Source organism: Sminthopsis crassicaudata, chromosome 1 (genome assembly GCF_048593235.1).
Source record: "Sminthopsis crassicaudata isolate SCR6 chromosome 1, ASM4859323v1, whole genome shotgun sequence".
Taxonomy (NCBI): Eukaryota; Metazoa; Chordata; class Mammalia; order Dasyuromorphia; family Dasyuridae; genus Sminthopsis; species Sminthopsis crassicaudata.
Genome location: NC_133617.1, coordinates 30,252,364 through 30,267,154, shown reverse-complemented (window position 1 = coordinate 30,267,154; position 14,791 = coordinate 30,252,364). Strand labels below are relative to the sequence as shown.

General features: G+C 52.9%; 2 protein-coding genes across 8 annotated transcripts in view; one reads left to right on the top strand and one right to left on the bottom strand.

The window, feature by feature from the left end:
• Positions 1 to 527: 527 nt before the first annotated feature.
• Positions 528 to 14,073, bottom strand: LOC141544698 (uncharacterized). The gene is made up of 5 exons (XM_074271164.1): positions 13,631 to 14,073; positions 5,978 to 6,114; positions 3,729 to 4,826; positions 1,579 to 1,826; positions 528 to 1,183 (listed from the first exon to the last, which is right to left on the bottom strand). The coding sequence occupies exons 1-3, from the start codon at positions 14,071 to 14,073 to the stop codon at positions 3,796 to 3,798; spliced, it is 1,611 nt and encodes a 536-aa protein (XP_074127265.1). The 3' UTR covers positions 528 to 1,183; positions 1,579 to 1,826; positions 3,729 to 3,795.
• The window catches only part of SH2B3 (SH2B adaptor protein 3), a 95,400-nt gene continuing 84,418 nt past the window's right edge, over positions 3,810 to 14,791 (top strand). Inside the window, exon 1 of one of the 7 annotated variants that reach the window (XM_074297373.1) lies at positions 3,810 to 3,947. The gene's annotated coding sequence lies outside the window, so the exon portion shown is untranslated. Of the gene's footprint in view, positions 3,948 to 4,069; positions 4,378 to 4,916; positions 5,316 to 13,671; positions 13,798 to 14,791 lie in introns of those variants that run through there. The other 6 variants (XM_074297383.1, XM_074297382.1, XM_074297380.1 and 3 more) reach the window with 6 other exon arrangements.

Here is a 14,791-nt window from a genome sequence, read left to right as displayed (position 1 = left end):
TTTGCAATCACCAACTCTGTGACCAAAGGCAAGTCACTTAACTTCTCCTCTCCTGGCCTCAGTTTCCTGATCTGTAAAATGAAGGATAATGACATCAGACTTTCCAGGATTGTTGAAGAGCTAATGAGCTCTCAATCAATAAATATTTATTAAGTACCTACTGTGTGTTAAGCTCTATGCACTAGAGGGAAAAAAAACCCAACTCTGAATTAACATTTGTAAAATGTTTTGAGAAATTTAAAGCACTACATAAAGGCTAGTTATTATCATCTGGAAAAGGAGATTATTAGAGGAGCCATCTTGGCCAATAGAAAGAACATTGAATTAAACTTGGAGCCAAGAAAGCTTGTCTTGTCTTGGATTCAAATCCTACCTGATCAAATCACTTAAATGCTCTTGTCTTCACTTCCTCAAATCGGGGGAGAAGATATAATGTTCTCTCTAAAATGTAATGGTCTCTGTTGAGGTTTTCTTGAGGTCTCTGGAAGCAGCCTTCATTTCAGTTCAATAATCACCACACAAGTAGGGAGGGGTTAAAGTCCAAATCCTTTATTGTCTCCTTCAAAGTCTTGTCTCCTTCACTTGGGGCTCGGCTAGTTTTTCTGGAAGCCTATCTCTCTCCTTGGTTCCAAGAGCTTAAGCTCCTGCCTGCCTTCTCTGGTTTCTGAATCTCCCCAACTGAATCCTGGCTGAGACTCCTAACTTATATACCCCACACTGAGTATACACCAATCATTATATCACTAGGAAACCATTATTTGTTGTAGGATTAAATCAATGCTAAATTAGATTTAACCATTGTCTCCTCAATTCCACTTAGTACTTTGTTTCAAGTTCTGGCCCATAGCATCTCCTTGTAGGATCAGATCAATAATATTATTGTCTCTATCAATTCCACTGACAGTACCTTGTAAGAATCCTTTCTTTCAAGTTCAGAGTTCTGGCCCATAACAAGAAGATATTAACGGGCCAGGATCACACCCAGGACCTTAGCAAAATCGTACAATTTTCATTCATGAGGGTGCATTTTCCCAAGAATTCAACAATCATTTTTGCCTTTTCCCAAATATGCTGAATGGGAAATTTATAGGATCCTGGCATCTTAAATAGGGACCACAGCCTGGCTGGAGTGAGGATGGAATCCTGTGGGGATGGGAATTCCCATTTCCTTAGGTCCAGAATTCTAAGAGAAAGAAGGAAGGAAAAGTACAAGATTAAAAGAAATAAGGTAGTGATAGGGGGAGGGGAGCACTAGCAGTGCATGGGAGAACTGGGGTGGGACAAGAAACTTTTGTTGTTCTGGGGCCTCAGTGCCTTGCATGACAACTGTCACGTAGTAGGTCCTTAATTAATACTTGTTGGTTATTTGATTGGTTGCCCAATGTCACGTTATTCATTAGAAGCCCAAAGTAGATCCTGTTATTCTATTGTCTGAATTCTTTTGGGGGAGGAGGGGAAGTGGAGATAGAAGCTGAAGATGATTGCTAGGATTCCGGTCTGAGGGAGTGGGAGAAAAAAGGTGGCACCTTCTGCAGTAATGGCTGCAGTTTTGGACATGTTGAAATGACTTCCAGGTACCTGGTTTCTGATGTATCAAAGGTAGCTGGAGATAGGAGACTGGAAGTCAGCAGAGAGGTTTGGGCAGAATAAGTAGTTTTGAGAATCATCAAATAAGGAGTTTTAGACCAGCCACCTTCTTATTCTTTTGTGTCCTGGTCCTCTCAGGCAGCCTCTGGATCCCTTCTCAAAGTCATGTTTTTAAATGCACCAAATAAAATGCCCATACATGGAATAAATGCAAAGGGACCTCCTATGACTGGTTGATCCTGGAGGCAGGAGGAAAAGTAGATCTCTGAGGGAAAGAAACACAATGGGGAGAAAGTTTAAACTGCAACTTTTCCCTAGGTGCTCTGGGGGAGGGAGAAACAGTGTTTCTATTCCAGATCCTCTCATGTTGTTACAATTTGTCACAATGTCTCCGAATGTTGTTCCTCTGCTTGGGGATGGATCCGGTCTCAGATCCGGAGCTGAAAGGGTGTTTAGAGGTCATTTAGAACAAGTCTGTGGTTTTAGAAAAGAAGAAAATGAGGATCTGAGAAATCAAGTGATTTAGCCAATGTCACATGCACTGAACTATAAATGCTCCATATTTTCCCTCCTACTACACTTCTTATATGGGACCAGCCACTACAATGTGAGGCCACCACTTCTGTCATTGTACCCCCAGTGCCTGGCACTTAGTAGACCCTTCATAAATGCTTGTTGATTGGTTGTGATCACGGGCGTACAAGATTTGGGTGGGACGCCCTTATTTTACAGAGGTTGAAACTGAGAGTTAAAACCCTCCAAAAAGTCACACTTGGCCTAGAATTCGAATCCAGCTCCCCCAAACTCAAAGCTCTCCCACCTTTACCAAGTCTTACTTCTCCCGCTGGAGAGCAATCTAATCCTGCGCCCAAGGCCTAGAGCAACTACCACCTTGGGAAGGTGGGACGATGCGGTAGGAAGGGCTTGGGTCACACAGGGGATTGGGCATCTGGGGAACCCTGACGGGGGTAAGGTACAAAGTCAGTATAACGGGCAGCTCCTGAGTTGGGACCGCTGGGACAAAGCTGCAAAGGTAAGTGGTCTCGGAGCAGCCCCTCAGGAGAAGTTGGGGGTGCGGCTGGGGAGAGGGCTCAGGGAGTGCCCCTTGGGCAGGTGGGAGAGAGCTCAGGGAGTGCCCCTTGGGCAGGTGGGAGAGGGCTCAGGGAGTGCCCCTTGGGCAGGTGGGAGAGAGCTCAGGGAGTGCTCCTTGGGCAGGTGGGAGAAGGCTAAGGGAGTGCTCCTTGGGCAGGTGGGAGAGGGCTCAGGGAGTGCTCCTTGGGCAGGTGGTTTTTACACCCCACTAGAGCTCGGGTGCTGGGGCCTGGAGGCAGGAAGGTGGGGATGAGGGCAGCCCAGCCGCATAGCCCGGCTCCTCGGACCCCACGCGCATGCCGCTGGGAGGCTTTGCGGACCGGCCCAGAGACTTCGAAAGGCTCTAAAGCGAAAATGAAAGCTTCTGCGCGTCGTGCTGGCTGTGCAGCGGGACTTCAGGACGTGCAGCGGGACTTCAGGACGTGCAGCGGGACTTCTGGACGCGTCGGGTCCTCGCCAGAGCTCCCCACCGCCGCCCTCCGCATCTCCGGCCCCGCCTCCCGGCCGCTCGGGAGCAGCTGAGCCCCAGACTCAGGGCAGGGAGGCGGGCCCTGGGCGGGGGCAGGTGTGGAGCGCTCCCCCTAATCTGCGCCTTTCAAGCACCAGCCGGCTCCGATCCGGAGGTCGGGGCTCCGGCCCTTCTCTCGAGAGCTCCCTCTCTCCCTAACCCATTGGAGCCAAGTTTCCTCCACTTTGGAAAGTTTTTTCCATTTTTCTGCCGCCTGAGAAATCTGGGAGAAATTATCCTGTTTTTTATTTTGTTTTGTTTTGTTTTTTAATCTATTTACAAGTCGGACGACCCCAGGAGAACGTAAACTCATTGAAGGCCGGACTGGTTTTTCATTATTTCTGTATCCCTCCGGGCAGAGAGTGGGCGCAAAATAAATGCTCGTGGACTCGCGGGAGCCTAGCCCTGCAGGGGGCGCTTGAAGGCAGTGGCGGCGTGGGGGCCGAGACAGCTGTGTGCCCGGGCTACACCGCCCCCCTCCAGCCCGCGCCTGTCACTACCCACCCCCACCCCACCCCGGGAGAAGAGCAGCTCCACTCACCCCGGCGGTCTTCGTGCCTTCCTCCCAAGAGCGTCCATGGAGACCCGGCCATGTGCCCGACACTGGACTAGGCGCCCGGGGGGACGGCGCAAGGTAGAAGACCCCACCCCTGCTGGGGGGGATTTTCCAAAGCTCCCGGGAAGCGAAGACCGGCTCCTCTGAGAAGATCACGTCCGTGGCCGACACCGAGAAGGGAGAATAAGTGAGAAGAGAGAGTAGGTGAGCTGGGAGTGTGGCTGCAGGGAGAGGAAAACGCGGTCCCGAGAGCTGGGGAGGGCTGCCGCGGGGGCGGGGGCGGGGGGGACCGCGGGGGGAGCATCCCGGCGGTCCGGCCCGAGCCAGGGTCGGAGGTTGGGAAGGAGAAGCTACTGAGGGGCTGGATGGCGCAAGGCTCCGGAGCCGGCCCGAACAGCTTGGCCCAAGCTATTTCCTCTACACCTGGAATAACTAGTAGCGGGATGTGCCGACATTTATTATGCACTAACTGTGTGCGAGGTACTGGGAAAGGAGGGGGAATCGCGGAGTAGGAACAGCAGAGCTGGCATGATAGCAGCTGTGTGGCAACTTGGGGGAGACCCCGTCCTTCCCGGGACTCAGTTTTCCTCTCTCTGGAAAGTGGGAGCCTGGCGTTTCTTCCGGTGCGGCTGAGGTGAGGCGGGTTAGCTTGGCTCGCTCCGGCCGGGCGAGGGGCGCTCTGAGAGGCCGCCGCGGGTGGGGGCAGGGAGGGGGCGGCGGCTCCGCGGCTTCTCCGGCCCCGGGGCCCTGGCACGTGTTTCTGGGTGGCCCGGGGGCAGCCCTCCTGGCGAGGAGCTGGGCACCCTGGGCAGTCCCTCCCGAGCCCCTCGAGGAGATTGGGCCTGAGGGTCCTAACCCCCGGGGTGATCTGGTCCTTGAGGAGGTGTAGACGCCGCTCCAAACTCCTCCCCTCCGGCCCCGGGGGAACTGCTTCTCCTCCCGGTGAGCCCGGCTTCCAGGGCGGGGATGCGAGCCCGTCCGCCCGAGCCCGAGCCGGGAGCCGCGGGCAGGGCAGGGGACGCGGCGCGCCTGGCACACACCCCCTGCCGCGCTCCTGGCCTCCGGTGCCTCGGAGTAATGAGTCTTTTTACGTAACGGGCGGGAGCGAGAGAGGGAGGGCTGAGGGAGGGCCGGCCGGAGGGAGGCATGGGCTCTGCAGCCCGAGCCGCCGCCACTGCCGCTTTGGGCCCCCCTCGCTCCCTCCGCCTCCGTCGGAGCTCGGGCCCCGGGCTCCCGGCCCAGGCCGCCCGGCCCGCGACCCGAGCCCGCCCGGCCCCCGGCAAAGTTTGCCTGGCCCCGGGACTCATCTTCAACTGTCAAGCGCTGTCAGCGGAAATGATGAGACCTTGGCCATTTTCCGAGTCCGGGTTTCCTTCCTGAGCCCGGTGTGAGTGTGAGTGTGAGTGCGCGCGCGTGTGTTGTGTGTGTTTGTGTGACTGTGTGTGTGAGAGACAAGAGCGCTCGAGAGAGCGTTTGGGGGCCACTGGCTCTGCGGATTTGGGGGGAGCGGGGCCGGCTGCCGGTGACAAGAGAGACCATGGAGCGGCTACACCCCCACGGCTTCTCTCGCAGGTAAGCTCCCAGACTAGCTGGGGGGGGAGGCCCGCCTCGGGGGCACGGAGGACGCGGGGGTCACGGCAGTGATGCCCCAAAGGTGGTGGGCACTCTCCATCCGCCCAGGCCAGTCTCGGCTCTCCGGGGACTCCCTTTCCCGCTCCGCTCCGCTGGGGGGGGCTGCGATTGAGGACCCGAGCGCTCCCACTTGCGAACGAACCCCATTTCTCCTTAGCCCACCCACCCACGTGTTACCGCCCCGAGGCAAGGGCGGAAGGCGTTTGCAAAGGGGGGGGGGCTGCTTTTTTAAAGCACTGATGTTTTTGGACTACTAGGGGCACTGCCTAACGCCCCCCCATCCTGAGTCCCAGGGGCCGAGTCTCGGTCAGACCCCTCCCCCCCCAGGACCTGAGTGGGGGAGAAGGCTGAGTGTGGCTGTGCTGCTGGGAGGAAGGAGTCTTCCCTTCTGAGTTTCTAGAAAGTGAAAGTATAGTGCGCCGGCCCGGGGGACACTCAGCCTGCGCTGGGAGGGCTGGGGGAGCTTGTCTTTCTTATCCTCTGCCCCTTTTTTCTTGTGACAAGAGATAAATCTGGGGTGGCCCCATAGAGCGGGGCCCTCCCGGCCAGGCCCTCCCCCCTTCCTCCTCCCAGCGCCCGTTCTCGCGTCTGGATCCCGGCACCTCTGTGGCGGTGCTGGAGGACGCCCCCGAAGGGAAGTCCTTGGGGTCGGAGCGCCCGAATCCTCCTTCCCGGGAGCCCTCGCTTTGCGGAGCCGGGCTGACAGCCCGGGGCTGTGCGGCGGGGCAGCCGGGGCTGGCTGTGGGTTGGGGTATGTCGGCAGAGGTGTTTCCCCGGGAAAGAGCGCGGGGGAAGGTTGGCAGAGTTCTTGGCCCTGCGCCACCGAGTCGGGTATTTTAGGTGACTCTCGTGGGCCTCTCAGAAATCCCCTCCCGCCGGTCTTGGCGGATTGGGAAGGGTGGGGGGCCCTGGGGGACCTTTGAGGATTTGAGGAACTTGGAGGGGGGGCGCTCGGCGAAGTCCAGGCTCATTTTCCTGATTACCATATTTCCTTGTTTCTCTTCCCCATCCTCTTTTGACATTCACCACCCTCCCCCTGCTATCCCCACCCCCACTCGGCCGCCCCTCCCCCCCAGCCTCCATCGCCGAGATAGTGGCAGAGGCAGGCCTGGGCCCCCAGGCGCTCGAGGCTTGCTGACCCGCTGTCTGACTGCTGGGCCCCAAGAAGCTCCTCAGCTATACCTCCCAGGAGCACAGAGGACTCCCTCGGGCGGTTGGATCAGCGCGGAGGAAAAGCAGGGACTCTGCTGCTGCAGGAGCTTCCCTCTGTCTATGGTAGTCCAGCCATAGAACTTGACTTGGGAGTCAAAGACCCAGCAGCGTCCCCTTTTTCAAAGCCGGACAGCTTTGGGCAAGTCACTTCCCTAAGTCTGGGACTCAGTTTCCTGATTTCACAAAAGAGGAAGCTGAATTAGATGGCCCCCGAGGCCCCTCCCAGCCCGAAGCCTCGGATCCTGTGGGCTTCCAGTCTGCCCGATCCCAGGACTGGTCGGGCCACCTCTCCTCATCTGGCAGATGGGGAGCAGCCCCGTTTGTTTTCCCCTTTAAAACCGAGCACTTTCCTCGGGCCAGCCTGGACCGTCCCTCCCTGAGGGTATTTAAGGAAACCCAGATGGGGCTTTAAACATTTCAGTCCCAGAATGGCAGGGGAGAGAGGTGTCCTATCCCTCGTGCCACAGAGGAACCTGGGAGGAGCAGACATTTACATTCTGGGCCTCTGAGAATAACTGCAGGGGATTCCCATGGCTTTCTCAAGCACTCTGAGGCTTAGGAAGAGAGAGGACAGTACCCTCTTTCACAGTCCTTCAGGGCTGCTTTGGAGGGAGCTTTTACTGGGGCTTCCAGGATCCCAGAATCCCAAACTGGGGCAGAAGATGTAGAGGGTGACATCCCCCTTCTTAGTTAATGTCATATGAATACATAAGATTTAGAGCCTTGAGAGGTGACATGGTATAATAAATGGGGTGCTGGGCTTGAGTCCCCTCCAGCTCTGTACCTCTCTGGGCTCCTGTTTCTTTACTTCTAAAATGAGAGTTTTAACCTCGATAGCCATGGAAATTCCCAAGGATCCTGGCGAGATCCAGGGCTGGAAGGGACAGCAGACACCTTCTAGTCCAAACCCCCCATTTTACAGAGAGGGGCCCAGAGACTTGCTGAGGATCTCACAAGGTGTGGTGGTAACAGCTGGGGTTGGAATCCAAGTCCTGCAGATCTGTTCTGTACATTAAGAGGGGAAGAGGGGAACGAGAGGAGTTCTCATTCATCCCTTTCAATCTGTGGAAGCCCTGGCTCCTAGTTCCCACTCAACTAAGGGTTACTTTGGGGAACCCATTCCCTTTTCTGGGCCTCAGTTGTCTCATCTGTAAAAAAAACAAAGGGGATCGCTAGATGGGACAGACCTGAGAATGATGGGGAGAAATAGTAAAGACACAGATTGAGACTTTGTAAGCACGTTCCTCATTATTGGGGCTGCCCAAAGGGGAACTCTAGAAGTTCCCCATCACCAGGAATATTCAAGTAGGGACTGGATTACCCTGGAGTTATTGACAGCATAGAGGGAAGTCTGTTGGAGGTGCCTCAGTGGCACTTGGGATTCTTTTCAACTTCAAAGTTCCCCAAGGCTGTGACTAGGTGACCTCCAAGGTCAAATTCATACCTATGAGCAAGCAATCAAGAAGCATTTATTAAACATTCACTGGGTGCCAGGCTCTGTGGTAGGTGCTGGTACTATGAAAGCAAACACAAATTCTATTGGGATCTAATATAATAAATGATAAATCCATGATCTTGAGTGTGTCACAGGCCTGTGGTCCCTTTAAAATCCAAATCCCATGGGCCTCTAGTAAAGCAGGCTAGAATGGGATTGAGGGGATTGGGAGACTAGGCCAGTCTCTAGTACTGGGACCAACCTTGAAGCTGGAAGGAATAGATGAGAGCTTTGGAAGTCACTTTCTAATCTGAGAGCCAGTGTGCTATAGGTTTGACTTGGAGATCTGGACCAATTCGTGTTTGAATTCTGCCCCTTGACTATCCCTCCTGTGCCTCAGAGGAACCTGGGATATCTCCCAGAGCAGATATTTACATTCTGGGCCTCTGAGAACAACTGCAGGGGATTCCCAGTTGACTGTGTGGCCCTGGGCCATATTTAACTTCTCTGTTTCTGGGCCTGGTGGTACCAATCTCTGGGTTGGAGAGCAAATGAAATAATGCACATAAAGTGCTTTGTGAACTTTTAAAGCTCTATGTCCATATCAGTTAATATTATTATAGTTATATTAAAGAGGGATGCTTGGGGAGTAGCAGAGGATGATGGGGAGAAGACTCTAAAAACTTTATTTTTTAGAGGGAGGAACAAGGCAGTTGGGGTCACACAGATAGTAAGTTTCAAGGCTAGACAGGTCTTCTGTTCTATCCACTGCACTACCCAGCTGCCCCAGGCTCCTAAAATCTTAAAAAGAAATGCTTTGGGCTCCCAAGATCTGAGAAAAAAAAAGTTTCCCATCCTGTGCTCTGAATCAGGTTTATTTGCTTCCTCTCCTCTCACATCTCTTCTCCATTCTCCCCCCAAACATATTGTAGAGTATCCCTCCAGGGGCTTGAGTTCAGTGCTTTTTCCTATAAATACAAAATTCTTCCAAAAAAATAAAAATGTAGCCAAGCTTGGCCAAATGTATTTGAGCTGGCTCTCTGAAGTTGACAGTTTCCAGATGGCATTGCAGCCAACTTGGACCTCCTGCCCAACCTGACTCAGTGCCAGGATACCCTGACATTTGGATGAGCTGGGGCAGCTCTATCTCTCCTGGAAGGCTGACTGCCCTTGGGACAGAGGATCACTAGCATTTGGGGGCTGTGCTTTCTGGGGACCCTTCAATTTATTCTTCAGCCTGACCCGATGGCAACAGGGGGGATACTCTGTCTGATGACAGGCATGGGGGAAGGGGATGCCCCAGAGATCCGGCTGGGAGCTAGCCAGAGGAAGGCAGACTGGCAGGCAGGGTTGCCATAATTGTCTTGCCACTAGCGTTCTTTGAAAAGTGGCCAGGAGTAGAGACATTTCTGGGGAATGAAGGAGTCTCGGGTTGGTGTGAGACTGGGAAATGGGAGCACTCCTTGTGTCTTAATCTGGTCCAGGTCCTTTTACTATTCCAGACTTTATAGAATCCATTTGACCATTCAAAGGAGAGAGCCCAAAGCTGAGCTCTGGCCTGGATTCCCAGAGCTGGAGGGAATAGCTCCGATTTTCTGGATGACTCCCATCTTATTTGGTTGCCTGGCTCCTGAAAATGTAAATTGTTACCAGGAGGGAGGAAGGGACAAGCAGTACATCATCACTGCTCTAAATGGGGATGGGAGTGAGGATGGTGTCATAGAAGCCTAGAGAGGTCAGCCAGAGCCAGGATGGGAAGGAAGGGGCAGGAAAAGGGAGGTGATCAGAAGAGAAATAGGGAAGATTAGAAACCATATGAGAGGACTCGAGCAGGTGGACAAGTCACTGCAGGGAGTGACTTTTTTTTTTTCCTCTGGGAATGCTCTGATCTCTGCCAGATTCTCCTGCCAGAGGGGGCTCATCCTTCCCCAGAATTCTCATTCCCCATCCCCCAGAGGATTTGGGAAAGGAAGTGACTCTTTTTGGATCAAACAGTGAGTCAGGATCTAATTGAACCCAGGAGTTCGAGTTCCCAGACTCATGGGCCTTTTGGAAGCCCTGGGTACTGGGACTGAGTCAGTGGCCGCTCTGGGTCAGTGACCATCCAAGCAGAAGGGACACCCAGATGAGACACAAGGGTGGAGTGATCGATGGCCAGCCCTAAGGGCTCCTGGCCAGCCTAGGTCATGTGGCTGCCGGCCTGAGTTCAGTTAGCCTCAGGCCCGTTCTGGAATGGAAACACTGGTGGATCTCCCTCTGCCCCCCTCCCATCTGCCATGGCTTTTGAGGGGCCTGGGTGGAGAAGAGGAGGTTACCCAGGGAACCCCTTCCTGGACACAGATTTTTCCCCATAGATGGTATGTGGATGTTTGGGGTATCTGACTTTGGGCCAAATCCTTTCACCTTCCCGGGCCTCAGTTTCCCCATCTGTAAAATCAAAGGGGTTATATTAGAAGTTCTTATCTTTCCAGCTCTAGTTCCAGTGGGGATGTGAGAGGAAGAAAGGAGATAGAAGCATGAGGAGAATATTTTCTGGAGACAGTGGGGTACACTGGACTGGACAGTGCATGTGGAGACCTAAGCTTTGAATCCGTTATCTCTCTGATGACTTTGGGCAGGATTCGTGAGCTCCCTGAGTCTATTTTCTCATCTATAAAACTGGGAAAGGCATTATGGTATACTGGCTGGAGAGCTAGCCACCTGCCAATAACAGAGACCCGGCTTTAAATCTCACCTCTGACCCCTGCTGGTTGTGTCGCATTGGGCAGGTCCCTCACCTCTGTGCTCTAGGCCAGAGGTATGGGAGTGCCTCAGGAGCTTGGTTCAAATGTAATTGGAAAATATTTAACAAAATAACACAACAAAATAAAATAACACAAAAAACACAGATAATGCTCATACGTGGTTTTCTAAGTCATTATGTCGATGACTCAGATGGCTTCTTTTTGATTTTAATTTGAGACCATTGTACCTTGAAGAGAAGGTAGGTGCTGACCCACTTTGGAGCCCACCTTCCTCCACGGGGAAAGGGAGTTTTCTTACCTGGTCCTCCCCCAGCCCTAAAACAGGGTAATAACTACAAGTCACTGGATTGCTTTGAACCTATTTCCTCCCCTGTGAGATGGGGATGATAATATTAACTCTTCAGGGAGATTTAGAGCTCGGATGTTGCCAATTCCCCACAGAGGCTGACACTGCTTCAGAGACTTCTTGTCCCTTAGTGTCTGAAGTAGGATTTGAACTCCTCTCTTCCTGCTTCCCAGCCCCTGCACCTCTCAGACGGCCCAGTGGGAAGGCAGAGGTTCACAGAGGTTAACAGACGAGGTTGTTCAGGAAATCTGGAATAGCTTTGCTGAGATGGCAGGCTCCTGGAAAGGGGAGTGGATTGGGTGGAGAGAGTTGTGGGGAGCGGATAACAGACACAATATGACAGAGGAGCAGGGGAGGGGTTGTTTGGGGAGCTTATTTAGCCTGCAGCCATCCCCTGGCTTCTGCTGCTTCTGGTGGGTATGTCCAGTGCCCCCCGCCAGTTCTCTAGGTCCGCCAGGACTGAACTTGGGCAGGTTCTAGGCTCCCAGCTCGCACTGGTCTCTGGTCCAGGGATGTTTACAGCTACTTAGAGGCTCCAGCCCTGGAGGTTGGAAGAGGGGATCTTAGCTTGGCTGTAGTAGGAAGACAGAGCTCATCTAGGCTGCTGACTCACAGACAGGCTGGCAGGCCTGATAGAAGTGGGGGAGGCTAGGGGTTGGTGGATATGGGGAGGGGGGACAGTAATCTTTAGCCATACTGCTCTTCCAAGAGACTTATTTTTCCTCCCTTATTCCAGCGGGAGTAGTATGGCTAAAGTGCTGTGTTTGGTATCATAAGGACCTGCATTCAAATCCTCCCCCAGAACCTCTCCGAGCCTCAGTTTCCTCATCTGTAAAAAGTAGAGGCTCAGACTGACTGGGTAGCTTACCTGAAGTCACACAGCTGGATAGATAGTTGGCAGACTGGAACTAAGACCAAGGTCTCCTGACTCCTAACCACCGCTATCTCAGTGAAAAGAGCAGGCTGGGAAATGCTAGAAGGGACTTCCCCCTCAAAAAAAAAAAAAATTGCAAAACAGGGCCTGCAGTGGCTGAGTCTTTCTACCTTACTCTCCCAGGGATGGGACATTAAGGACTCAGCAGTCTCAACCCAGAAGTCCCTAATTTTAGAGGGACTTCAGTTCACTAAGCATTTTGTAATTATTAAGTGACTCTTATGGCCTATATGGCCCTGGGGGAAGAAGAGAGTCCTCTCCTAAAGTCCTCTTCACCCAAGGGCTGTCAGACAGAACAAAGCTAAGCTTCTGCCCTGCTCTCTAGCTGGCTGGGGGATGGCCGGGCAAGCAGCAGAGCCGGGAGCTTTCCTGATCCTTGCATGCAGTGCTGGGGGAGAGGGGGGAGAGGGCAGGGGGAGGGGGAGGATGCGGGAGGACATTTCCTGTTCTAGCAGCATGTACAAGCCCGATAAATGGTTTATATGAGTCCAAGGTAACGCAGGAAACCCCAATGCAAGGGATGGTGAATTTTAGCCCAAAGCAGGCCAAGGGGTGCATGTCATAGTACCCAGCCTTGGACACTCAGTGGATCCTGCTGTGGCCAAAAAATCTAGGGTTTATGGAAAAAAGGGCTAGATTTAGAATCGGCGCTGGGTTCAAATAGTTTCTGGATCTGTACAATGAGGGCTTTGGACACAATGGGATCAGTGTCTCCTCCCAGCTCTGAGTTTCGATGTTCCAGCCTCCTTCCTTCTTTGACATCCCACACTCTAAAGTTCAGACCGTCCCACCTTCTAAGGGTCTTTCCAGCCCTGACATTTCATGTTCCCAAGGTGCTTCCTTCCTTTTCTCTCCTCACAAACCTGCCATTCTGCGTTCCAAGGCCCTTCCCAGCTCAGCTCTTTCTCACTCTGACATTGCACATTCTAAGTCCTTTTCCAGTATGTTCTCTCATATTCTGTGTGCTTCTGGTATTTTAGATCCAGAGTTCCGGGGCTAGATGGGAGCTTGAAGCCGTCTAGTCCGATTATTTCATTTACAGATGGGGAAACCGATCCCCAGAGATTTGCAGATGAGCACAGTATGACCAACCCAGTAGCAGAAGCAGAATTGTCAGCAAGCATTTATCAGAGGCCTACTGTGTGCCAGGCTACCACAGAAGGCAAAAAACAAGGTCCTTGACCTGAAGGCATCTGTATTCTAGGACAATTTGTTTTAGGGGGGGAAAAGGGAGAAGGAGAAATGATTTCTGGCTGGAATGTACAGTGGGCGCTTAATAAATGTTTCTCCAAAGAATGAATGAATGTTATCAAGGAAGGCTTCATGGAAGAAGCATCTTCCTTGTACAAACATTGAGCCCCCTCCTGCCAGGGATGCTGTGAACGCCTATATTCCTAGGCTGAAGCTTTCCCTACTCTGCCATGGGCTAAGCTATCTATGAGTTGCTTTTTAAACCATCCCCACCCCCACCCTTCAAAAGGAAAACAGGATTTTTCACTATGGGAAAACTCCTTTCCCCCTGGCCTCCCGCCCCTTCCATTCCCCCTTGAGCTCCGAACCTATAATTAACTGAGAAATGCTCACCTTTCCCTAATTTCTGACATCACCCAGGTGGGGGAAGCAGGACAGGGCCCCCGGCATGGCTGGAAAAGGAGCTCTGGGTTGGAGGGTGGGGGAGCAACCTCTGCCCGCCCGTCGAGTTGGCATTTAGCTGGGCCCTCAGGCCCAGGGAGCCACGGCCGGGTGGTCAGGTAAGGGAACAGCAGCCCCGAGCTTTGCCCCAGATCCTTGGAGAAGTGGGAGCTGTGGGGGTGGGGGGACGTCTGGGGAGGAGGTCTAGCGGGCACTGGAGCTGAGATGCCAACTCGGCAGAAGTGGCCGGAGGTAGCCACAGCACACCAGGCAGAAAAGCAGTAGTGAAAACCGAGGACAGGAAGGAGCGCATTGTAGTGTCCTACATGAGAGAGAACTTGGGGTGGTGGGAGGTGAGCTCCAGCCAACTTCCCCTTGTCCAACAGGGACCACATGCCTACCCTTGGTGCCCCCGTTGCCCCAAGAGAGGAAGTAGGAGGCGCTCCTTTATAGATACTTGGGAATGAGTGTTGCTTTCACGAGTCCTGAGCAGCTCGGCTACCATGACCACCCCCTGCTCTCTCCATCTCTTTTATTCTCTATCTCTCTTTGTCTCTCTCTCCCTATCTGCCTCTTTATTTTTGTCTGTCTCTCTGTCTTTCTCTGTCTCTATTTCTCTCTCTTTTTGTCTTCTCTCTCTTTGTCTTTCTATTTCTCTGTCTCTTTTTTATTCTCTGTCTGTCTCTCTTCCTGTCTGTCTCTTTATCTTTGTCTCTCTGTCTTTCTTTCCCTCTCTTTTTTATCTTTGTTTCTTTCTCTCCCTGTCTCTTTTGTCTGTCTGTCTACCTCTGTGTGTGTCTGTTTGTGTCTCTCTGCCTCTGTGTGTCTCTCTCAATCTAGTCTTTCTCTGCTTCCCTCTGTCCCTATCTCTGTTTCTCTGAACTGCCTTTCTCTCTCTCTTTTTAAAGACTATTCTCTTCCTGGGCTGCCTGCCTCGGAGAGGAACTCGAGGGTCTCTCCCCAAGTCGGTCTGGCCCCTGCGAGAGCAAGGGGCTTTCATGAAGGCCGGGGCGGGTGGTACGGACAGAGTTTGCCCTTGAGCAGATGGGTCTGAATCAAAGGTTTCTTGGTGCATTCACAGTTTCTCTCTATTAATAGGGCCTCTGGTTTGAG

What these genes read in the sequence shown, in the direction of transcription:
- LOC141544698 (XM_074271164.1), bottom strand. Translation starts at nt 14,073, where the DNA reads ATGTGGTCCCTGTTGGACAAGGGGAAGTTGGCTGGAGCTCACCTCCCA. An exon ending in ATGTCAGAAATTAGGGAAAG is followed by an intron (nt 6,115 to 13,630) that starts GTGAGCATTTCT and finishes CCCAACCCACAG; the next exon opens with CCAGCCCCGGCTGCCCCGCC. An exon ending in CCTCCAGCACCGCCACAGAG is followed by an intron (nt 4,827 to 5,977) that starts GTGCCGGGATCC and finishes TTACGTAAAAAG; the next exon opens with ACTCATTACTCCGAGGCACC.